Source organism: Balaenoptera ricei, chromosome 3 (assembly GCF_028023285.1).
Source record: "Balaenoptera ricei isolate mBalRic1 chromosome 3, mBalRic1.hap2, whole genome shotgun sequence".
NCBI lineage: Eukaryota > Metazoa > Chordata > Mammalia > Artiodactyla > Balaenopteridae > Balaenoptera > Balaenoptera ricei.
Window position 1 is genome coordinate 31,420,793 of NC_082641.1, and position 25,934 is coordinate 31,446,726.

Here is a 25,934-nt window from a genome sequence, read left to right on the forward strand (position 1 = left end):
AATGAGTTTATAGATCAAATGAGTTTATGTACCAAAGCTGGATAATTTACAGTTTCGAAAAGGGAATTAAACCAAGCACAAAATTTTTAAATGTTAATTCACTCTAAGGTATCATTTAACTTTAAAAAGTATGGAGTGGTATGAGGTTTTATGTGTAATTATGACTCTCTTCATTTTATAACATCCAAAAATAGTGTGTCACTGATAAGAATAAAAGGAAATATATCTTATCTTATGATAATGAACATCTCTTTATATGTATACGTTTGGGTGTTAAATGTCAGAAAATTCAACAAAGCTTCTATTATCACTTGGTTTTACTTTCACTGATGAATACCAAGGGGCACAAAGGCCACAATTTTTTGTTTCAAGGTTCAAGTCAATAAAGCTGAAGGCACAGACCTTCTGCTTAATGACCTCAAAATATACCTGATATTTCAGGATTTGATTTTAAAAAACTTGAGCTTTATGAAAACTTATCAAAGATAACACCTTTGCTGCTAAATCAAAGACTATGCCATTTCAATTCTGTACTGAAATTTACATTTGAATATAACAAAATTTTACTATTTGTTTCAGACAGACAATTAATATTTATTATGATAGAGAGCATGAACAGGTGTTGACTTGTATATGAATAAACTTTTAAATTAAGAAACAAGATAGAGAAACATACAGCTGGGTAAAGACTGCTTTAAAATTCTATGTAAAGGAAATACATTTCCAATGCAATCACATAAAAACAGTGTTTAAAACTGCATGTTTATATTTATGTGAATTAGCATAATTTCAAAATGGCTGTGACCTTCAAAATTCCTATTTAGGCCTTGTAAACAAGTAAATTTCATCTATTATGTCCTCTTGCAGGAAGTTGCATTCAAGGGATGTATATTAAATTTAAATCAATCAATTCTGCTTGTCAGTGGCTATGATAAAAGATCTAGTGTACTGAAGTTGAAATTGTAAGTTAAACAATGCTCGTGACTTCTCTTAGGATTTATTCTGAACTCTGTTCTCACTTCCATGGGCTATCAGGACTAAAAAAATAGAGACAAAAATGGTTTTAACATTAAATTCAGTAATTAGTGAAAAATGTATAATGCAAAAAACTTTAGGTAAATCAAGAAAGACTAACAAAAAGCAAGATAAAATTCAAGAATTATAGCTTAACAATTTTAAAGGCAGACTCACTTATACCATAAGGTGAGTAAATTGCTAAATATTCCTAATCACTTTTTATATTTCTAATTAGAAGTAATTTAGAACAAAACTTCAATAGGAAATTTAATTACTTAAAATATGATATCATTTAGTCCTAAAACATTTGGAATCTTATGTACAAACATAATTTAATCTTTATATTTTTATTTCTTACCAGCTTTTGGTTTCACAAGCCCCACAGCAAGAATAGTCTCACTAAGTCCATCAAAATAGGCAAGGTCTCCTCTGTCAACAGTTGAAGAAAAACATGTTATACATGTAAAGGAAAAAGTTTTATAATATTCTTCAAGACTATAGAATAAAATGAACCAGCAAACAAAACTGTTTTAGTTCTAAGACTCAGGCACACAGGCCTACCTAAGGCTAAGCATAAACCAGGAAAAAGGGGAATGCTGGTCCCCATTCCAAACATCCCCCCACAAGGTTGCAAGTCTCAAGTAACAACTAACTACTGCTGCGGCAGGGGCAAGAGGACCCTCTCAGAAGAACAGGCTCACAGGAAGAGCCTACTGCTGGGGAAGAAACAGGAACACTGAGAAAAAATCCAGCAACCCAATCTGTACGCTAAGTGCAAAATAATTCTAAAGGAATTTGAAACCTGTGGTCCACTGAAGGTAACCTCTGCAACAACAAAACCAAACTCGGCTTAACTCCTGAATTGGAAAAAGTCAGCTCCCTCACAATAAAGGCCTACCTGCTAGGCTCTAGCAAAGGAAGAGACGTGCCCATTTCTAAGGATAAAGGGTATTTATTGCAGTATTCACTGTCCTATACGTGGTCTGGCTTTGAGTAACAAAACATGAGCAAAAAAACAAGCAAAAAAAAAAGCCCCACTGTCAAGAAACAAAGCAATCAACAGAACCAGAGTCAGATGTCTGAACTATCAGACAGGAAATTTAAAATAATCAATATAGTATAGGCTCTAATAAAAAAGATGAGCAATATGTATAAACAGGTAAGGAATTTCAGCAGAGCAATGAAAATAATTAGAAATAAGTCAGTGAAAATGTTAGAAATAAAAAGCACAGCACAAAGAATGTCTTATAGGGACTTTTCAGTAGACTTGACGAAAGAATCAGTAAACATGAAGTTAAAGGTGAATAGAAATTGTCCAAATTGAAATAAAAAGAGAAAAAAGAGTGGAGCATCCAAACAGAGCATCCAAAATTTGTTGGAAAACATCAAGCAGTCTAACAAAAGTATAACAAATCTCAGAAGAGAAAGGAAGACAACAGGAAAGAACAAATACTTTAATAAGACAATGGTTGAAAAATTTTCAAAAATAACAAAGACTTCAAACCTAGATCCAATAAGCTCAGAGAACAGCAAGCAGGATAAGTACCAAGAAAAAAAAATGATCCAGACTTTGAGGAAAACTTCTGGTTGTCCTGCAAAGGGCCACACAAGTGGACAGAAAACACCTACATGGCAACCTCTGTGGGGCCAGGTTTCCCCATTTTCCCAATGCTGTGGAATTACACAGGCTCCTTCAACAACTGACACAGCCCCCAGAACTAAGAACAATATTGGGAGAGCTGGGGATTAGAGAACAGTGAATTGAACAACATTACGTTTCTATCATCCAGATGGAATTGGGATTTATAATAGAAAGCTATCGGAATAATTGAAATTAAGGCTAAGGTTTTTACAGAATTGAATTTACAAAGTAAAGATTTATATCCAGTACCTGTGCCTTGATTTTTTTCAATAAACACAATGTTCAAATAATTTTTCTTTAAATGAGTTTACTTTGAACACACAATAAGGTTGAACCACACTTTCCATGTGGGCAGGGACTACGTTTATTCAGTACTGTTCAAGCACAAAAAGTGTCTGATACATGATAGGCTCAGTGTGGTTGTTAAATGAATACGTTAGAAGTCAATGGAAATATAAAAATTTCATTAAAGTGAAAACCCTTTTCAACAAAATTATTCTCACATTTATCTATTTTGTAATTTTCTTGCATTAGGTTTTCTTGAAGAGATCAATGCCTAAATGAACAGGTTCTACTCTTTAGTATAAAAATGATTATGTTATGTGTAATATAACAAACTGGGGCAACGTTCATGATACGTGAAGAACAATCACAAACTTGTATCACTACTATTATGACTATATACCATTTCAACAATAAAAATAGCTAGGAAAATTTCTAATTAAAAAAAAAATCAAACAAAAATGGTTTAAGCTACAAGTTCTCATATAGTGTCAATTTTGATTCAATGACACTGTGTATGTTTCTAACAAGTATGTTAATTACTCAGGAGCAAGAGTAACATCTTAATATGGATCTTCCTCTGGTTATCTCACCCCTCACCTGAAGATAATATGATGGAGAACTGGAAGGTAAAATTTTTCTCCAAATAGCCAAGAGTAAGATCATCAGATTAATAAACTTTATTTAAGCAAGAATGCCTTGGGCCTTCACTCAGACTCTTTTATACACATTTAATTTACACAAGGTCAAGCCCACAGAATAACAACAAAACTGTTAAGATACTTCAATAAACTAACATCCTCCCGCTCCATGATATGCAGGGAAAACAGAGGTCTTTGAAAATCTCAAACCGTCCCTCAAAGAATTACTGATAGACTATCATTATTATAGGAGTTTGGGAAATAAGACTGTTGCTACTCAGAGTGGTACCCAGATCCCCAGCATCACCTGGGAGCTTGTTACAAATGCAGACTCCTGAGCCTTAATGACTAAAACATAATCCACATTTTAACCCCATCCCCAGGTTGGTACGTATACTGAGAAGCGCTAACCCGGATGTTAGAAGAATGAAAGATAAACCAGGCAGCTTTTAATGAGTAGAATACTAGTTGCAATAAAGATAATTTAAATTCTAATCATGCTAAAGCAAACCAGTCATAAATACATACCCATCTTCGTAGTTCCACATGAATATGTCACTGTCGATTGTGAGCCAAGCTCTACTGATAGGAGGGAACACGCCCATCATGCAGTTACACTGCATATCTGAGGTAGTGTGGATGTAAGGTAGAAAGATTTCAATCTCATCTTTCTTAAACTTGTTTCAAAAGATTTTGATTTAAAATGTATGATTAAAAAATCATGACTTATTCACTCTTCAATCAAAAGAGCAAATGAAATATCTTTATTTCCAATGAGTTTAATGAAAGCCATAGTGTATGACAGAAATACTTATTATAATTTCTAAACAAAGCTATCTGACCATTTAAAATGTACTCTAAATAACAAATGTAATGTTTTTGCCATTACTAACTTAAAAAAATATTGATTCTGAGTAATATCATTGGACTTTAACATTATAAACTGTTTTACTGGACCAGGTTTTCCAATGGTATAAAAGAGTGATTAAAAAACCCCCAAAAAACCAAAAAACAGGGACTTCCCTGGTGGTGCAGTGATTAAGAATCCGCCTGCCAATGCAGGGGACACGGGTTCGATCCCTGGTCCGGGAAGATCCCACATGCCGCAGAGCAACGAAGCCTGCGTGACACAACTACTGAAGCCCGCAAGTCTAGAGCCTGTGCTCTGCAACAAGAGAAGCCCCCACTTGCCACAAGCAGAGAAAGCCCGCACCCAGCAACAAAGACCCAATGCAGCCAAAAATAAAAACAAATAAACAAATAAATTTATAAAAAAATGAAAAACAAAGAAAAACAGTTGGCATGCTAAAGTCACAGCCAGGTGACAATCTACAAGCCTCGTATAAACTGAAAAATAGACAAAGAATTATTTACGTAATTATAAGATAATGAAACAATTGTGAAAACAAAATAATTTGCTAATTAAAGAAATATCTCTTGTAGAGTATAGTATTATCAGAGAATTAAAGAATATTAAGAAACTAAGCAAGGGTAGAGTATATGGTAAGGTGTATTATTTATTTAATAACACTATTTTACAAAGTCTCAGAGAAACAATGAAAATATAGATTAGATTTTACTAGTTTTTCTATTTATTTTACAAGCATTTTCCCTAATTTTTCATTTCTTTTCTTTTTCTAAATCACACTGTATTGAAATATGAAGCCCTTTACCATGAACAGATTAACATACTTTTAAAAGTCAGATTAAATTTTTATATAGCATCTTGATGTCTTTATTATGAGAGTTACAGACTGATTTTTATAAAAGCTTCCTAGCAAAGAACTATAAATATAGTCCTTTTATAGGGTATGCGACACTTTAAGAAAAACAAATAAAATCTTATTTTTAGAGGATAAGAAAACTCCTCTAACTTCTCAGTCTATGAAGATGGCATTAGTAGCAATACTTCAGTTTCTTATACCTTTAGATACAGATTCTTACTGTAATCCTTAGAAATACAATAAATTATAAACTTCAATTCTAAGACACCAGTAAGTGTAAAAACACACCAAAAACTTTTCAGGGGGTATTTCCAGGAGAAAATATCTTGCAGTTCTTTTTTTTTTTTTTAATTAATTTATTTTATTTTATTTACTTATTATTTTTTGGCTGCGTTGGGTCTTCGTTGCTGCACGTGGGCTTTCTCTAGTTGTGGCGAGTGGGGGCTACTCTTCGTTGTGGTGTGCGGGCTCCTCATTGTGGTGGCTTCTCTTGTTGCGGAGCATGGGCTCTAGGTGCGTGGGCTTCAGTAGTCGTGGCTCGCAGGCCCTAGAGCTCAGGCTCAGTAGTTGTGGCGCACGGGCTTAGTTGCTCCGTGGCATGTGGGATCTTCCCGGACCAGGGCTTGAACCCGTGTCTCCTGCATTGGCAGGCGGATTCTTAACCACTGCGCCACCGGGGAAGCCCCATACCTTGCAGTTTTATTTTAAACATTTTCAGAGCCACTTCCCAGTTTTAAAATGTTAACATACAGGAAAAAATAAAAACAAAAACCATGGGTCTTTGAACTGAAAAAGAGTGGTAGTAAAAAATTCCCTGCATAGCACTTAATTGGAAAGTAATGCCTTGCCATATATCATTCAAAAATGCAGAGTTGCTTGTAAACAATTTACTCTCCTCAATGTCCCCAAACAATTAAAATGACTCAATTTTCAACATTCAATTTTACATGAAATTTTCTAGGCACACGGCAAACTACCCACATACTTAAAATGTATTTTAAATAAAACCTTATATGAACTTATACACAATGTGCTAATTAAACACAAAACTAGAATTATAATAATGAGAATACCAATTTTAAATTTTTTAAAGAGTTAAATACAAAGTAATAGGATACGTCCAAACTGTTCAACAAGTTCAGGTGGGAGAGGAACTCTTCGAATGGAACTGATCTCTGGCAGGTTGGGCACTGACAGCAAACCAGGTCCTTGTAGAGGATAATCCATATCTGACATGCCAGAAACAGTGGGATTATCTACAAAAAATAAAATAAAAAAAAGCGCATTTATTTAAAATAATAATATATTGGGCATCAAATGGGCATACAGAAGTATTGCAAGCTACAAAAATATTGTGCATCTGGTTCTAAAGGTATAGAGAGAATAAAGTAGTTCTGATCTGACACAAAGGAGGCCTGAGGAATTCCAATGTTAAGATGGGGTGCAATTACTGGTTTCAACACTGAACAGAAGGTTATCTTTCACAAAGACTTTCTCCATAAGAAAAGAAATGTTTGGTTCAATAATTTATAGTGTTTTCCTATTATTTTACTAATCTGAAATGGGAAAAAAATTGTAAAACCGCTTTGTTATTCTCAGATAAAAACAACTGTGGACAAACAAAATACTGACTGGGGAAAAAACAGCATTTCCTTTCCCACTTAAAAATTTAAAGATTAAAACAATCCATGCCTTTTCCCATTATGTACCCACCCCCCACCTTCACACCAACATACAAATAAAGGCATACCTCAGAGACATTGTGGGTTTGGTTCCAGACCACTGCAATAAAATGAACATGCCCAGAAGCGAGTCACATAAATTTTTTGGTTTTCCGGTGCATGTAAAAGTTATGTTTACACTATACTGACGTCTAAGTGTGCAATAGCATTATGTCTAAAAAAACAATGTGCACACCTTAATTTAAAATATATTACTAAAAAATGCTGTCACCTGACAAGGCAGGGGTGCCACAAATCTACTGTTAAAAAAACCAGTATCTGCAAAGCACAATAAAATGAGGTATGCCTGTAATACCACAAAAGCAATATTTTATTGGGGGGGGGGAGTGGGAGAGAATCAGACTACTCTATAAACTGCTCTCAACTGGCAACCTTCTCCTCCTCTAAAGCCCAGACACTAAGGGCAAGAGCAGGCTGGTCTACAGCCTGTCCTTCCTAGTCCTGAACAAGGTGTTTTAGTTCTGACTATTTACTATTACTATTTACTCAGGCACCTTTTCAGCCTCTGTAAAGTACAAAGATGTTGGGGGAAACTGACATATAAGACAAATTTTTAAATGTATTATGAAAAATTTTAAAATTTATACAACTAGAGAACAAATGCAATCAATCCCTGTATATTGAGTATCCAGCTTCAAAAATTACCAGTAACATGCCCAGTCATGTTTCATATATGTCAGTCACCATCCACTTTTTCCCTAATGTATTTTTTGAAGCAAATCCCAGACGTTCCATTTAATCTTAAAACATAATTTTAATAGAACGTTACACATGTTAAACTGCAGTAGGAACACAAAGGATGGAATTACTAACTCTGGTGAGGATATAAACCTCACCAGAGTTATTTCTGGTTGAGAAAGCCTTCAAAGAGAAAGTGGTATTTAATGGAGTCTGGAAGAATAGCTTGTCAGGCAAAGAAGAACATTCTAGAAATCCTGAAGAGGGGGTTCTTATGGAAAACCTGTTAAATTCGGTATAACTGGAACAAGGAGGTCGAGAATAGGATGGAAGAGGGAAAGGAAATTTGGTTGAAGAGGCAGATGTGTGTAAAGGTGGATGAGTTGGACTGGGGTCAGATATGATGAGAAGACCAGAATGTATGGACTGCTTTTACACCTTGCTTTCAGAAATAAGGAGTACAAAGGGGAGAGTGCTATTCAGTTTGAGAGTTGCTAATAGGCCATTCAGTTCTTTTAAGACAAGCCCACTGGTAAGTAGCTGTCAGTAGTAAATACTCTTTGCTTTGTTTCTGTTTTTTCTCTGATTACAAGTCAATTAATGACTTTTTATAAATCGTCAGAGCTGTCTTTTAGGTTTACATTGCAGATTAACCTGGTTAGATTATCTTGGTTCTTGTTTACCAAAAAATCTTGTTTTTATCTTATTTACTCTTCTCCAATTTCCACCTCACAAAAGGGGTCACTTTTTTTCCAGCAACTTGTGTGATTCTATACGCCTTGAGGAGCCTGGCCTTAATTTAAAACCGATACACAGAATATTTTACGGACACCTCTCTTTGTTGGCACAAAAATCTGCTTTACCCTCCTTGTTCACCCATCATCAGTGCTGATTTCCCTGTCCCCTTCCTTCATTCCGCTGGTAGTTCTTTTTAACACCTTTAAGGACTTCATATTACACTAACTCCATACATAATAAAGCATATCTATGAGCGAACATAGTAAATTTCCAAATTAACTTCGTATGCTCTTCAATTTTACTCCAACATTAATATGAGGTATTAACAAGGATGAGAATTGGATCAGGTGATCCTTCTCATCTGGTCTTGGCGATACACACTTGGAGGCAATGAGAAGCTCATTAAGGTTGGAAACTGCCTCTTTCTGCTTCAAATGGGGGCTTGCTCCTCATTCCTATCCTCTCAAGTGCCTGTAATGAAGAAAGTGAGAGAAGGAAAAACATTGAAAATGGGCTCTTTTCCGCCCTTCAAAATGCAGCAAACAGCGTCCCAGATCTCAGGATACGTTCGCCGATTCACTCTGCGGATAAGGACCTATTTAGGGAGTCAGACGAGAGTCCTTTGGGCTGAGAAACAGTCACCAACTGGGCAACGATCACTCACTTGGGGCAGACACCATGAGCAGATCGGAAAGGTCCGGGTACATGCGGTCTTCTTGCAACTGACGGTCGATGAGCCGCCCCGCATTTTCCAAAGCTTCCTGCAGGGCTGCGGCCGACGTGGAGGCCGGCATTGCCGAGCCCAGCAAAGAAGACGGCATATCGAAAATCGGAGACAGCAGCGACCGGAGAAAGTCAAAAAGCAAGGAGAAATAAGAGAAAACCCAAGATGCTAGCTCAGCCCCAAAGCTTAGAGCGCGCGCGCCAAACAAGCGCCCCGGCGCCAGTGCATGACGCACTTCCGGTTCATAGGGTGGGGAATTTGAAGCCAGCTTTTCGGCGCTGGGAAGAGGAAGCTGTTAGAGGGGGCTGGACGTTGGGGGTGGAGCTAGAGAATGGGTGGTGCCCCGAAGGGGGCGGGCTGGTTGTTCTGGGCGGGAGGGGGAAATCGGTAGTGGGAGTGGAGGAAGGGAGGGAAGGAGGGAGGAAAGGGAAAGGGGAGGGACTGGGGAAGGTGAGGGACGGGAAGGAGTCGGTAGGGGTGGGGATGGAGGAGAGAGCGGGGTCCGGGTAAGTAGGAGCCGGTTAGTGCGGAGGCAGCGCAGGCTGCTCGGGTTCTGGTGGGTTTAGCGCGCGCTTGGATCTGAGTGCCTCGAGCTTCGGGGATCGGAAACCGGCAACTGCAACTATTTTGAGTATGCGTGTCAATTTGGTGCTGCAAATAACTTGTCTTCTGAGAGTGGATAGGAGTTGGTAGCTGTTAGAAACAGTTTACATATAAACCAAAATTTCACTAGAAATATGGGCTTCGGTGTAAATTAAAATTCATCAGGTTTTCTATTTCTGTGTCGTTACCATTTGACTTTGTGGTACGTTACTGTGAAAAATTATGAAAAATTATGTTTATGGAATCTTAACAGCGTGCAGGGACCTGATGCCTTGCTTTATTTCCCATTTCAGAGGGGAAGCAGGTGGTTCTAATTCACTGCTTCATCCCCAGCACATAGTAGAGGGACTGGTATAGAGTAGGCCACCTAATCTATCATCTTCTACAGCAACTGAATTCTGAATTTGTGTCAGGCATTGTACCTGTGCTGGGAATATCAAACTGAAACAACATTCCTCTTCTCAAGGTGCTTTATGCAGGGACACACAGGCAAAAAAAAACAGAGTGCATCACCATATTTTGTCTATGGGGTATGTATTAACTGCAGTAAAAGGGTAAGAGAAATGAGTGAGGAGAGGCAGGATGGGCTTCATTTCATGCAGAAGGCAGCTGGAGTGGTTAAAACAAAGCAGTAGTGTTCAAAGAGCAGTCCTTATTTAGAATACTTAGAATTAGTCCTTATTTAGAATCTCACCTAAGTTACATCCGATTATATTCGTAGTTTAGCAAATCGATAGCTGAATTGGTCTTTTGCTATTTGAATTACTTTTTACTGCCTCCAAGGGTTGACTAAATTTCTGAATATTAAAAATACTGTGACATTACAGATCTATACGTATAATTTAAGACTTCATAGCAAGTATACCAAGAAAAATTAGATTTGTATTACCGGTAGATAAATAGGCAGAGGGGTCGCCAGTTGTCAGTTTTCTTTTATTTGGTAGACTACAGATTGAAAAGTGACAGTCTGTCACAGGGTTGGTTTGCTTTTAATTTGAGACAAAAAATACAATAGAGAGTTTTCAACTCTACAAATTGGATATCTAACAATACTGGTCTAATAGTCCTGCACACAGCAACAGCATTTCCAAGGGTCTAAGTCCAAGACCCTCCATTCATTTCCATATTGCAATGGCTGCTCTGCAGCTGCAACTGTTGAGTTGAGTAGTTGGTACACAGACCACATGGACTCAAAGCCTCAGATATTTACCATCCAGCCCTTTACGTGAAAATTTTGCTGAAGACGTCTCAAGAATAAAGATTCTAAAACTTTTGATACCTTTAAAAATTATTAAGGAGTCCAAAGAGGTTTGGTTTTGTGTGGATTGTTGACAAAAAATTAATCAGTCGATCTGAAAAAGAAATGGAAAATTTTATTTGTGCCAAGCCGAAGACTATAACCCGAAACAGCATCTCAGAAAGCTCTAAGGACTGTTCCGCTCATTAGAAGTCAAAACACAGTTATATAAGTTTTTGGAAACAGAGGGCTGTACATTAAATGATGTATTACTGACAGTTTACACAATCCACATCTAACCATCATCTTGGCCACTTTCAAGATCAAGAAGGAACGTTACCTTTTAGGGAGTTGTCTTGTTGATGCTAGGAGAATGTTGCTCTTTATGGTTGAGCAGGTACTTCCGCTGATGGAGGAGGTTTGGTTGATGCAAAATGCATATACACAATGCACAGTAGAGGGGAGAGAGGAGGTCAAAAGGCAGAGAAATGTTTTTGTGTTTGAATTTTTCTTGGCTTGCGATAAAATATGAATTTTATTTCACAGGGTTATTTTTGTTAATAATTGCTAATATCTCATAAGAATGAGAAATTAAAAAAAAACTTATTTAAAAGAATAAGCCTAATCCTCGTTAATATAAATAACACATATTTTATGAAAAATCGCCATAGTTTCTAAAACTAAACCATTAGTGAGAAGAATGCTGTTATTTTACATTTTTGCAGATCTCTTAAATGTTTGGCTAAATAAGGGATAACCAGATTTCATATCTCTTGTTGGTACTTGTTTAGTTGAAGTACACGAAGAAAAGGGGGCCTCACAGAGTTATGTAGCTGGAAAAGGGAGTATTTTAATAACCTTTTTAGACACTTGTGAATATTCTCTGACAGCATACCAAAACTTACCAAATGGTAGTTTCTTAATGGTTACTTGTGATGTGGAATTTGAAACCATCTTTAGAATTCTGAGGATTAAGTGTCACCTTGGCAGTAAACGCGTCTGTTTTTTTTTTTTTTTCGGCTGCATTGGGTCTTCGTTGCTGCGTGCGGGCTTTTCTCTGGTTGCAGCGAGTGGGGTCCACTCTGTTGCGGTGCGTGGGCTTCTCATTGCAGTGGCTTCTCTTGTGGGCTCAGTAGTTGTGGCTCGCAGGCCCTAGAGCTCAGGCTCAGTAGTTGTGGCGCACGGGCTTGGTTGCTCTGCGGCATGTGGGATCTTCCCGGACCAGGGCTCGAACCGATGTCCCGAGTTGACAGGCGGATTCTTAACCGCTGCGCCACCAGGGAAGCCCCGATAAATGCGTCTTACAAAGTAAAAAGTGTTACAGAAACTCCAGCTAATATTCCCCTTCCCGTGGGTTCAATTCGAAGCCAGCTTCTGTGGCGCTTATACTCCGCCAGCCCGCTAGGGCGGCGCTGCTTAGGAGGCCTCTGTCCCTCCGCGGAAGGCGCCGCTCTTGGCCTTGGCGGCGAGGCTGACGCTCGGAGGCGCTACTTCCTGCCTGGTTTGCCTCTAGTCTTTAGCAGCTGTTGGGGCTGCAGGTGTTGCTGTTTCTGGGGCGTGTGGCCGACCATGGAGCGCCCCGGACCCAGCGGCGGTGGGTTCAGTGGGGCGAGCGGCAGCGGGGTGGGTCGGGCAGGGCCGGCGGCGCTGTCGGCGCCGCACTAACAGGGCCTTTTCTCTTTTCTCAGTGACAGGTTCAGACGCATCAGGACCGGACCCGCAGCTGGCGGTCACCATGGGCTTCACGGGGTTCGGTGAGTGACTGCCCTAGGCATGGTCCCGTTTCATTTTGCAGAGATTTTAAGAGCCGCAGGTTGGGAGGGGGGCCCGAGCTGTCACCTGTGTTCCGCCCCTTCCGCAGTGCCAAGTCCTAATTACTTTAGCTCTATTGTGTTTATCTTGCAATTTTTAGACACAGTCTTCCGTCTCCGTTTTCTAACTCCTGCCTAGCTCTTGGGACCAGCTCAGGTGACACTTATGAGAAGGCTAGTGAGAAAGAAAGATTGCTTTGTGACCCACGGGGTGGAGGGTGTTGGTTGATGGAGGGAGTTGTCTCTTTGCGTCCTGAGACTGAGCGCTAACCACTGACTCTGGTCTGTAATAAGATGGCCCTTTTGGCAATAAATGGGCCATTAGGTGATGTTATAATAATAAATCTTTTATTTTATTAAATTATAGTTGATTTATAATGTCATGTTAGTTTTAGGTATACAGCACAGTGATTCAGTTATATATACTAACATATATGTATATTCTTTTCCCTTTTACGTTATTACAGAATATTGAGTATAGTTCCCTGTGCTATACAGTAGGTCCTTGTAGGTTAGTAAGTCTTTTTTGATTCAAGTTTTCCTACTCCAGAATCTTCATTTCAGTCTCTCGTTTGTTCATTCATACATTCATTTATTCTGGTAACGTCTTGAGCCACAAAACATATTTACTCTATCTCCTAGGTGGTCATGTCTACAAAAGTACTGTACACTTCTGTAGTATTTTGGTACTTATTTTTGTTTCAGTTCTTTTAAATAGCTTTCTCCCTCATTTCAAAAGGAACACATGTGAATAGCAGGAAAATATAAAGAACCCAATAAATAAGAAGGAAGAAAGTAACATCATTCATAATCTCATGATCTAGAAATCAAGACTTAAAAGTTAGTTTGTTTTCCAGTTTTTCCTGTTGTAAGATCGTATATATGTACACTTTTATATTATTCTTAATTATATAGAATTTGTTTTAATTCTTAATATTTTGAGGATTTTCCCATATTATAAAATGCTTTTCCAAAACATGATTTTTAATGGTTGAATAGTAGATAGAAGTGCTACAATTTGTAAAATTTTTAACTTTACCCCACATAGTTTCTAACTTTTATCAGTAATACTAAAATAAACATTTTTATAAATAACTCTTTTATCTCCTTTTGTAAAAGGAGTTTTATGCATATTTCCATAGGGTAGATTTCTAAAAGAGGGACTACTTTGATAAAAAATACAGATATTAAAAAGTAACAAAAAATTGGGCATATAGCTTTTAAAGCTTCTTGATATGTAGTGTCATAATGCTGCTCAGAAAGGTGGTTTCAGTTTATAACAAAGTCAGTAGTGTGTAAGAAAGCCATTTTTACCATATTCTGACAAACACAGAATAGGTATTATTATTAAAAAAAAAAAAAGGCAGTAAAAGCAAATACAACATTGCTTCCAAGCAGATTCAGGTTGTCAGAATGTCAGTTCCTTGTGGTTTCCTTATTTCGTTACTGGCTGTCTGGTGGGAGTTTCTTAGCTCTTTTATATACCTACATTACTTGTCTTCTTGCCCCCTTCATCTTCAAAGGAACTGCAGCCCTTCTCAAGTTTCAGGTCTCTCTGACTTTTGCTATATCTATTCTGCATCTTTGCTTGTAAGGGCTCCTATGATTAGATTGGGCTGGCCAGGATAATCTCCCAGTTTTTAAGTCCATAACCTTAATTAATCTGCAGAGTCCCTTTTACCCTGTAATGTAATATATTTACAGGTTTCAGGGATTAGGATATGAACATTCTCTATTCTGCGTAGCACACCAGTGTTGTAGTTTCAGGGAGTAGGGTCTAGATGAATTACAGGAGGATGGGAAAGTTGGCTGGTTAATGTTATTTAGCGATAAGATTGTAATTAAAAATTCCCTGAGAAGTAAACTCTTTCTTCATTGATATTTTATGGTTGTTTTGTAGCCCTGCTATAAATTAGATAGACTTAAGTGGTTATTGGTCAGTCAGTAAGTATTCATTGAGTACCTAAAGTTTGGCCAACTTAGTTCAGGAAAATCATAGTCTGCTACTTATTTCTGTTTTAGGGAAAAAAGCTCGCACATTTGATTTGGAAGCAATGTTTGAACAAACTCGAAGAACAGCAGTGGAAAGAAGTCGGAAAACACTGGGTAAGAAGTTCAGTTACTTGCTCTTTTATAGGATTAAATACTGTATCCAGCTTACACCAGTGTCCTACCAGTTATAAAATTATAAGACTGAAAAAAATTTCAAAATTGTTAAGAGACCATATGTGCTGGTTCCTTTGGAAGCAGATGCTTTTTTGTCTTTGTTTTTTTAAACACGATTAAAGTTGCATCTAAACAGGATAAGGAGGTCTGAGAGCTAAAATCTTTTAGAAGTGTGAACTATGAACAAACAAGGATTCAAAATTAATTTATAAGAATCAGAGTAGTGGTTTCTTTATTACCTCTTCTCCCCCCCTCTATCTGATTCTCATTTCATTTTTTTCTTTCCTGCTTACAGCGGAACCAGTATTTGGAAGGCTGGGCGAGAGGTGGCTCTCAGAGCTGTGTACATCACTGACCGTTGACCCAGACAGTATAGAAAATTGAGGCATACAGTGAATGTGGCTGCTGCTGTTGAATCTCTGCATTAATAAGTTGTATCAGACATTTAATGAAGGTGTTAACTTCCGGACTGTCTGGTTTGATACCAGGTGGTTAGCAATTCTAGGTACCACCTCAGGGCCTTAGAAGGAGACTGACTCCTCTACTGCTTTCTTTAGATCTGATTCAGATCATTCTTACACTAGAGAAGGGATAGATGTAACCTGATAGAGCAGAAGGGGCTAGAAGCCAGAGACAGGACTCCTGGAAAAATTTAAGTGAATGTTATTCCAGCACTTGTCATTGTTGGTTTTAAAATGATAAATTATATAGCAGTAATATCTCATATTTGGGAAGTGCACTTGACATGAAATGTTTTTGGTTTTTGGAAGAATAACAGTTTTTGTTGTGTATGTGTGGTGAAAAGACAGCTATCTACATATAGTATGTATTTTTAAAAAAAAACTTTCATTTCTACATGCAGTGTAACATAGTAATGAACTCCCATATGCCTATCACACAGATTTAACTACTGTAACAGTTCATGGCCAGTGTTAGTTCCATTTACTTCTCCTCTCAGATTACTTTGACACAAATCCTAGGTACATTATTTCACCCATAAATATTTTAGTATGTCTTTAAGAGATAAGGATTTGGAAAAATCTTAAACAAAAAACTGTTAACTACACCTAAAAATATTAAATAATTTAATATCATCAAACAATACGTAAAGACATGCTATCTGCAGCATATACACGAATGCGTTATACACTTAATTTTTAAATGTTTTAGTGAACGCTTATACTGTTGCAATATAACTTTCTTGTATTTACCTCTTTCAGTGTGTGATACAAAATGCTTTGAATAGAGATTGTCTTATTCCCCTACCTAAGTTTTATAACTTTCTTGTATTTACCTCTTTCAGTGTGTGATACAAAATGCTTTGGATAGGGATTGTCTTATTCCCCTATGTAAGTTTTATAGTCCCCAGTACCGTGCCTTCCAAGATAGGTTCTCAATATATATTTGTGAAGACTGAATTGAATTTAAAACTGCAATACTGCCTTTAAAAAAGTAAATCCTGCATCTTTGAAGAATGTCTTTAAATGGCATGATGAATAGTAAAGAGTTTGGGATTTGGAGTTGGAGGATGCAGGTTTAAGGATTAGCCCCACATTCCACTAGATGAATGACATTGGATGGATTTTCAAATTTCAGATCCTTAATTTCCCCATCAGTTCGGTGGCAGTGATAATAAGATCTCTCTTAGAAGATTCTTGAAGGAATTAAGATGTTGGGCATAGTACTTTTTAAACAGTAGTGTTATAAATATCACTTTTAATTCCTGTCATTTTTCTTAGTAAAGTATGTATGCATTTAGCACCTAAGAGGAATTCCAGTAAAGAGTTATTAACATTTTTAAAATTTTGAAAAGTTATCTCAAGACCATGTACTCCTATTGACATTTGTGGATGAATTAAATGCGTTGAACTTTCTTGATTTAGTGTTACAGTCTTGGATATGGACTGCTGTTTCTACCCCTGATCTAAACACAAGAATCCAAAGTTTGACTTACTTTTCTTAAAAGAAAAGTTAAAAAATTCTGATATGGGCATATTTTATGTAATGATTGGTATTAGAGTCTTTTCCTGGGCTTTGACATCAGACTTGAGGAAAATAAGAACTTTGGTCCCTTTTAATGGCAAGTTTAATTGTCTGTGTATATGGACGTGAAATTTTGGTTGTTAAATGCTCTAACAGAAAGGGTGAGTTACTGTAAAACTTCAATAAAATATGTGTTATGTAAAATGTCAGGGAATAATGTTTCAAAGTTTTTTGTTGTTAATAATCTTTTACTTTTTACAAATTAATTAATTATATTTTTTGGCTGCATTGGGTCTTGGTTGCTGCACACAGGCTTTCTCTAGTTGCAGTGTGGGGGCTTCTCATTGCCGTGGCTTCTCTTGTTGCGGAGCACGGACTCTAGGCACGCGGGCTTCAGTAGTTGTGGCACATGGGCTCAGTAGTTGTGGCGCGTGGGCTCTAGAGCGCAGACTTAGTAGTTGTGGCGCACGGGCTTAGTTGCTCCACAGCATGTGGGATCTTCCTGGATCAGGGATCGAACCTGTGTCCCCTGCATTGGCAGGCGGATTCTTAACCACTGTGCCACCAGGGAAGTCCTTGGATAGTTTGCTGTTAACCTAAATAAGAGTTGCGTACATCTGGGGTGCTTTTGCAGAAATGGCTATCCAAAATTGGTAACTATCTGAGAGTAGGGAATTAACAATAAAATGAGTTACTTGAAAGAAAAAAATGAGGTGTTGGGGGGTAGGTTAATTCACTTTTGTTAAGGGAACATATGGAGCATTTTTACAGTGTTTACAGTGTACTTGGTCCTACGTTCAGTAAAAATATATGAAAATGATCCCCTTGGTCAGGGAGCTACAGTTTATTGAATTATGTTTCATTTTGGTTTGTCCTCAGTCAACAATGAGGAAAAAAATTATTTTTTTCCTCAAAAATGTCTTTTCTTTTTTTTTCTTCTTGCTTTAATGAAGCAGCAGGTGACAGCAGAAGCCTCTCTGAATAGAAAATCCTTACTATTGTTAAAAAAAAAAAAAGTTAAATTTTAAATTAAAAAGTTAGATCTTCACCAGGATGGGGCAGATAGTTTGGAGTATTCATCCACTGGGAAGGAACTCTAGGTGGGTGGGTCATACTTTCCAGATAGTCTGGTGACAAGTAAGCAGTAAAGGGCTGTACTTTATGGCCGTTTGGAGAGAGAGGCAGGCTCACTGTTTTATAAGGTAGGTAGTAGTCGTTGGATAATTTTACAGTCTCTAGAAAGTCTGGTCACATCAAGGAAAGTTGCAGTTGTGGAGCCTCAATTCACTGCTTTGAGGCTTAATAGCTCTGTTAGTTCTCTGCCTTGGATTCGTCAACTATAAAGTGGGGATAGTAATATCTACTTCAACTGTATTGTATAATTGAAATTTGCTAGGATAGTAGAACTTAAATGTTATTACTCCCCCCCCCAAAAAAAGGTCAATATGTGGGGTGATGGCTGTGTTCATTGACTCCATGGGGAGAATTCTATCACAATGTATTTTTGTACCAAATCATCACATTGTGCACTTTACATATCTCACAGTTTTATTTGTCAATTATACTCCAATAAAGCTGAAGAAAAAAAGTTTCTACTTCAGAGATTGTTATGAAGATTAAAGGAGTTAATTTTTTTTTTAACATCTTTATTGGAGTATAATTGCTTTACAATGGTGTGTTAGTTTCTGCTTTATAACAAAGTGAATCAGCTATACATATACATATATCCCCATATCTTCTCCCTCTTGAGTCTCCCTCCCACCCTCCCTATCCCACTCCTCTAGGTGGTCACAAAGCACCGAGCTGATCTCCCTGTGCTATGCGGCTGCTTCCCACTAGCTATTTTACATTTGGTAGTATATATAAGTCCATGCTACTCTCTCACTTCGTCCCAGCTTACCCTTTCCCCTCATGTCCTCGAGTCCATTCTCTACGTTTGCGTTAAAAGAGTAATTTACAGGAAATGCTTAAAACAATACCTAGTACATAGCATAGTAAGCTCCATGTATTAGTTGCTATTATTTTTGTTAAATTAGGGTTGATGTTAAGATGCTAATGGTTACTTTCAAAGAAGTCATAGAAGACCTAATAAAAAATTGCTTAAATAAGAAAGGTTTAGTATTGCACTATGACAAGAACTCTGGAATGGGGCTGTCCTGTCTTCTGAGTCCTGACATGAAGGACATGAAGTTTTTTCCCCTTTTTTCTGCTTTGCCAGCTTTAGAGTGTTGGCTTGTCCTAAGCAGACTGTCCTCTTGTCTCAAAATTTTGTCAGCTAAATTTTGTTACATGCAGGTGACCACCTCCACAGGCTGAAAGGAGACTTGTGTGTAACACTTTTTAGGAGCAAGAAAACCTTTCTCAAATGTACCTTCTGCTGACTTCCCCTCACATGTTATTAGCCGGTATTAGTGTGGCACATCAGTTGCAAAAACAGCCATTGCAAGAGCACTATGGTTGACTTGGAATCAAACTTCAACCCCTCTGGGCAGGGAGGGGCCCAGCAGCTCCTGAAACACAGTGTTGCTTCTTACCTAGGGAGAACTGTGGTTTTCTTAGCAAGGAGAAAGAGAGAAGTGGCTGTTGTGTAGGTGGCTAGTAATGTGTGCCTTAGTATTGTTTCCTGATTAGAGTCAGAACTGCCCCTAAGACCTGAGCCTACAGTCCAAGTGTGGCCTTCCCTGCTTCACTCCCCAATCCCCCCTCACCCTGGAGGGAATGGAGGGAATGTCTGGAGAAGCAGGATGAAGGTAGGAGCCCAGCAGGCTCACTCTTAAATTTGGGCATTATCCTTCTCTTATTGTTTTCAGCCTCCTCCAGCATCAGAGTGCCGAATTGTTAACTCCTAACCCAGCCCAGTGGAGAGCACAAAAAAATTAATCTGAGCTATGCCTTACCTCTTCCTGGAGAGTTTTATCTTCCATGTTTGAAACAAAAGACTGGTGTTGACACTTGCTGCCTATCTCCTTGTTACTCATCCTCTACATCCTAGCAACAAAAGACCTAAAGAGTACAACATTCCAATTAATAAGTGCCCTTTGACACCGCTTAACTTTGGGTGTATTATTCTTCGTTATTAACTTAAGAAATAAATGCTAAAGATTATCTCAGTTTATTGAGGATGGTGGCAATTGAGAACAAGCCTTATTCATATAATTAATTTCCTTCCTATGTGCTTCCCATCCTCCGCCCCAGTTGTTGAGTGAGATTATCAGAGGAGAAAGATTAGATTTCCTTGGATAAATTTTTTTTTTCTTTCCAAGGTAAACAATTCTGGAAACTAAATGTAATTCAACTTTCCTCATAATTTTGGTAGGAAGTCTCTGACCAAAAATCCAGTTTGGGAAATTCAGAAAGGAATGAAGTACTGAATTTTTGGTTTAAAACATTAAAACTAAAAGGTGAGATTACCTAAAATCTTACCTTTGAATGCTTTCTTCTGGTCACTTGCCACATCTTTTTACATAGTACAGTCATGGTTCATATACTGTTCACGTGCTAACTTTGCTTAGCATATCTGTTTATATTTTCTCAGATTTGTACATTTTCCATTACTATTTTTTTTTTTTTTTGGCTGTGCTGTGTGGCTTGTAGGATCTTAGTTCCCTGACCAGGGATTGAACTCAGGCCACTGCAGTGAAAGCACTGAGTCTTAACCACTGGACTGCCAGGGATTTCTCTTCTATCACTATTTTTATTGGCTGTATTTTATATTATGTTGATACACAGTAAACTTCAATTATTTTTTCAGTGTTGGGCATTTAGATGGATAATTTTTTTGCTGTTACTGGTAACACGTCTGTTACATCTTTGTAACTATGTTAATTTATAGCGTTTTAAATAATAACATTTTGAAGCCTAACTGTTGAAAAAATTTTATAATCTTTTCAGAAGCAAGAGAAAAAGAGGAAGAAATGAACAGAGAGAAAGAATTAAGAAGGCAAAGCGAAGATCTTGAACCAACATCTTCAAGCTCAAATGTGGCCAGAGATTGCTCTAAATCATCTTCCAGGTGCTTGTCTTTCTCAAAAGAATGCTATTAAACTACCTTTTTGTAGGCGTTCATAACACAATTTAGGCAAGTTCCTGATACTAAAAGCTTGCATAATTTCTCCCATTTCAGGCAATTGTGTATGTCTAGGACCAGGAAAAAGTCATTTGTCACATTGTAAATCAATTGACTTTTTCTAAAGTATTCCAGATGTAGTATTAAAATCTATGCCTTTTGACTGCAGAGCATAACTATGTAAAGTTGGAAAGATGTTGACAAGTTTATTATTTTTTTCATGTTTATTTTGTCATTTACATCTTTTGTCCCTTTCCCCTACCTTTTTTGGTAGGATCCTTTATGGAAATAGATAATAAGAAAGAATATAAATAGAGGCACATTATAAAGTTTATCGAGTTATAGGAGAAAGCAGCCATTAAAATTACTTTAAATTGAAATTTAATACTATGTAACTTAATTACTAAGAACTTTAAACAATATAAATAGGTATTTAGATATCAAATCTGGGTGGAATAATATGAGAATTCTAATGTTGTTTAGATATATTTTAAGTCATCAAATTGGTTACATAAACTATTCATGGCAAATTTCACCAGTGGATTTCACTATTTCCTCTTTTTACAGTAGAAAAACGTAAAATATCTAAATACACAAAATATCACTTATACTATGTAATTTCATTTTTTGTTCACCCAGAAGGTGCATTCTTTGGTAGGTATCTCAGTCTAGGCTCTTGAGCAGAATATCTCTCCATAATAGTGTTGGTTGGTCTTTTCTATAGCTTCTCTTTGTGGAGGGAGGGGATATCTATATAGGACTACAAGTCTGGTTCTCCCTTTTCATAACAGTGCAGCCTTAACATCTATTTAGTCTCTGAAGCATATGAGTATCTTTGCATATATTAGTAAAGAGCAGGGGTCAGCAAACTTTTTCTGTCAAGGACAGATAGTAAATATTTTAGGAATTGGGGTCCATGTGGTCTCTTTCTCAACTACTCAATTCTGCCATAGACGACATGTAAATGAATGGGCTTATCTGTGTTCAGTAAATCTTTAAAAAACAAACACTGGGCCAAAGTTTGCCAACCCCTGCTATAGAGTGTCCTTTCTTTATATTAGTCAAAAAATCCAGTTTAGCATTGTCTATGGTTTTATATCAGTTGTCAGTCTCACAATGTCCTTGGGTTTCAATATGATAGGAAAAAAAACCCCTTTTTCCTAAGAGGAACATTTAATATTTACCTTTAGTTTCTTACTTTTGGGATGATTTAAGATGTCAAAAACCTACTGTTGTGTTTTTGGAAATTTATCTTACTGCTAAGGTTTTGACAAACAAATGATTCCATTAATTGAAAATTGTAAAAATTTCAGTAGTTTTGTTGATTCTGTTTTTTCTGCAATACTAACTTTAAAGTCCAAAGATAAAGAACGTGCAGTATTGGTATTGAGAATAAATTTTATTGATATAACAAAACCCAGCATTACTTTTGTCATTAGTGATTAAAATTACAGAACTACTGTTGAGATTATAATTACAGATCTTCTTGACTTATGGTGGGGTTATGACCAGATAAACCCATCATAAATTGCAAATATTTTAAGTTGAAAATGCATTTAATACACCTAACCTACTGAACATCAAAGCTTAGCCTAGTCTAGCTTAAACGTGCTTGGAACACTTATATTAGCCTACATCTGGGCAAAACCATAGAACACAAAGCCTATTTTATAATAAAGTATTGGCTATCTCATGTAATTTACTAAATACTATACTAAAGTGAAAAACAGAATGGTTGTAGGTGTACTGATTGTTTACCCTGATGATTGCGTGGCTGACTGGGAGCTGTGGCTTGCTGCCACTGCCCAGCATCATGAGTTTGGTACTGCTTATCGCCAGTCCTGGAAAAGGTCAAAATTCAAAATCCAGCGTATGGTCTCTACTGAATGCGTATTGCTTTCACATCATTGTAGAGTTGAAAAATCGTTAAGTCTAAATTTTAAGTGGGGACCATCTGTATCAAATATAAAGATAGAGATGATCATCAAGAAAAATAAAATAATACAACTTTATTACAGTATTTTGTTGATCAAAGAATGGAAGTTTACTTATCCCTGTTTCAGAAGGCCACGAATGAATAATCCATGGCAGATGAATAAGCCTGTCAGAAGCTTAACTGAGACTATATTAATATCAGATATGTTTTATGTAGATTTTCTATCTCTATTATAGGAGTCTTTAAGCTATTTCTGCTTAAGCATTGAATCATGTTACTATGAAATAATTTCACTGTGGCTAAATAAAATTTGAAGTCCTTTTTAAAAAAATAGCCATTTCAAGAACATCTTTAGGGACTTCTCTGGTGGCGCAGTGGTTAGGAATCCGCCTGCCAATGCAGGGACATGGGTTCGAGCCCTGGCCTGGGAAGATCCCACATGCCACGGAGAAACTAAGCCTGTGCGCCACAACTACTGAGCCTGTGCTCTAAAGCCCGCAAGCCACAACTACGGGAGCCCGCAAGCCACAACTACGGAAGCCCGCGTGCCTAGAGCCCGTGCTCCACAACAAGAGAAGCCACTGCAATGAGAAGCCCGTGCACTGCAACGAAGAGTAGCCCCCGCTCGCCGCAACTAGAGAAAGCCCACACGCAGCAACAAAGACCCAACGCAGCCCAAAATAAATAAATTAAAAAAAAAAGACCATCTTTATTCACTACAAGTTGTAGTCCAATAAGCTATTTCTTGAATTTAGCTTATTGTAGTCCAATAAGCTATTTCTACTATATTAGTGTGCATCCAATAAGCTATTTCTTGAATTTAGCACCAGGACAAAAAAATTCCTCTCTTCCCTAAGTGCTTTTTCTTCTTAGACACTTGGAACACCATTGCTATTTTTGCCGTGGCTCCTCGAAAGTTTTTCACTCAATTTATTGTTCTGTGATTGTCTCATTCCACAACTCCAGTTTAGGGAACAGTGATTTTGTGCTGGGAACGAGCCTCATGTTATGGGAAATGTTGGAACCATCTGGCTATAACTGAGTGTTTAGTTAGTTATCTTAAATGTATTGCAACTTTTGCTTCCACTATTCAAAACATTAGTAAATTAGTGCCTCTAACATTTTTCATATTAAGGAAACACATGGAAACATCTAGAAATCAAGTAACTTTTACAAGGCCATTGAAATCAATGACTGAATTGGTAATGTATGCAAACAAAACATTGGTGACTGACCTTTTGCCTATGAATTGTTTTTAAGAAAATATTTTAAGTTCATCTATGGGCGAGGCAGAGTTCTATTCTATATTCTAAGAAGTAAGGACAGTTAAGATAGGTTCCTAGGACTTCCCTGTTGGCGCAGTGGTTGAGAATCCGCCTGCAAATGCAGGGGAGACGGGTTTGATCTCTGGTCCGGGAAGATCCCACGTGCTGCGGAGCAGCTAAGCTCGTGTGCCACAACTACTGGTCCGGGAAGATCCCATGTGCTGCGGAGCAACTAAGCTCGTGTGCCACAACTACTGAGCCTGTGCTCTAGAGCCCATGAGCCACAGCTACTGAAGCATGTGTGCCCTAGAGCCCATGCACTGCAACTGCTTAGCCCGCGTGCTGCAACTACTGAAGCCCGTGCGCCTAGAGCCCATGCTCCGCAACAAGAGAAGCCACTGCAGTGAGAAGCCCGTGCACCAGAACGAAGAGTAGCCCCCGCTCGCCGCAACTAGAGAAAGCCCGCATGCAGCAACGAAGACACAACACAGCCAAAAATAAAAATAAATAATGTTTTGAAAAAAGAAAAAAGACAGGTCCCTATTCATAAGGACATAACCGGCTAGGAATTCTTTATAGCTATGATTAGATAACTTCTTTCACTCCCATTTAGGTGTTTAAGTTTACATTAGCTAGTGAAACTGTGTAGTTTTCTGTTAGAAAGAAAAGAAAGAGGATAAAGACAGTGATTTTGTTCTAAGGAGCTCATTTTTTCTTTTTAAAGACCTTCAGTTCTAACCAGAGATCAGCAAATAAATACTATCAGATTTTAGTTTTCCCAGAGATATAAAGGAAGTGGTAACTTCTTTTGCTGATCACCACAAGTACTATGCGTTGGCACTATATGAAGCAGTCTTTATTGGTCCTGAGAAGGGACATGGTGTCCTTTTCCGTTGGGGGAAGAAACCCATAATTAAAGGTAATTCTCTATTGAAGTTTTGTAAAACACATTTTTAATAAAAAATAGGAAAATTCACAGTCGTTAAGGACTTTTAAAGACCCTTTTGCCAGTGGCTTTCAAAATGCTTAAGGTATCTTAAAAATAATTCTCTCTCATATATTAGGAAAAAAGTAACAGTAAATTATACAGGCAGAGAAAAATGTTAAATTTTCCTCAGTGAAGCATCTTAAAGTTTAATTTTTGCATATTCTAATTGCCTTGAAGTTATGCATTTTTTCTTGTGATTTTGATATATCTCCTTTTGAATAAATCTGATTACTTCTCCATTTATTTGAATTTTGACCTCATATTTTATATGTAAATAAACTTTTTAGATTTGATATTTTTTCTCATTCTCATGCTTTAAAAAATGTTATATCACATTTCATCATACAAACATTTTCCCATCTGTTTGATAATGTTTTAATGTATTTAAGATATATCTCTTAGGCAATCAGTTTTCTTCACATACACATAAGAGATTGTTGTGCTATTTTCTTTTTTCTAGATTTAATAAAAATTACCTTAAGAGTTTAAATGAGAAATTATTATGAAGTATTTAAGACTTTCAAAATGGTGATAAAGTACAATACCCACTAGACAAGAAGTAAACTTTTGCTATTAGGAGTGAACACTTCTGAGAACTATCTTCATTTGCATCCCCTTCCCTTCTTGTCAGAAGTAGCCAACCTTCTAAATTTGAATTTTTTCCGTGTATCTCTTTATAATTTTATTGTGT

The 25,934-nt window shown here is 37.3% G+C and overlaps 2 protein-coding genes across 4 annotated transcripts in view; one reads left to right on the forward strand and one right to left on the reverse strand.

Annotated features, from left to right (window-relative positions):
* Positions 1-9,406, reverse strand: part of NUP155 (nucleoporin 155) — a 74,311-nt gene extending 64,905 nt beyond the window's left edge. The window contains exons 1-4 of the mRNA XM_059916259.1: positions 9,129-9,406; positions 6,425-6,562; positions 4,111-4,207; positions 1,376-1,446 (exon numbers count right to left, since the gene is read on the reverse strand). Coding sequence (XP_059772242.1) covers positions 1,376-1,446; positions 4,111-4,207; positions 6,425-6,562; positions 9,129-9,285 — 463 coding nt within the window. The 5' untranslated portion in view covers positions 9,286-9,406. The remainder of the gene's footprint in view (positions 1-1,375; positions 1,447-4,110; positions 4,208-6,424; positions 6,563-9,128) is intronic.
* A 236-nt stretch (positions 9,407-9,642) lies between these two features.
* WDR70 (WD repeat domain 70) overlaps positions 9,643-25,934 on the forward strand; it is a 327,284-nt gene continuing 310,992 nt past the window's right edge. For 2 of the 3 annotated variants that reach the window (XM_059916260.1, XM_059916262.1), the window contains exons 1-4: positions 12,531-12,622; positions 12,717-12,782; positions 14,862-14,945; positions 20,880-21,000. In XM_059916260.1, coding sequence (XP_059772243.1) covers positions 12,598-12,622; positions 12,717-12,782; positions 14,862-14,945; positions 20,880-21,000 — 296 coding nt within the window. In that variant the 5' untranslated portion in view covers positions 12,531-12,597. Of the gene's footprint in view, positions 9,695-12,530; positions 12,623-12,716; positions 12,783-14,861; positions 14,946-20,879; positions 21,001-25,934 lie in introns of those variants that run through there. The other variant, XM_059916261.1, reaches the window with a different exon arrangement.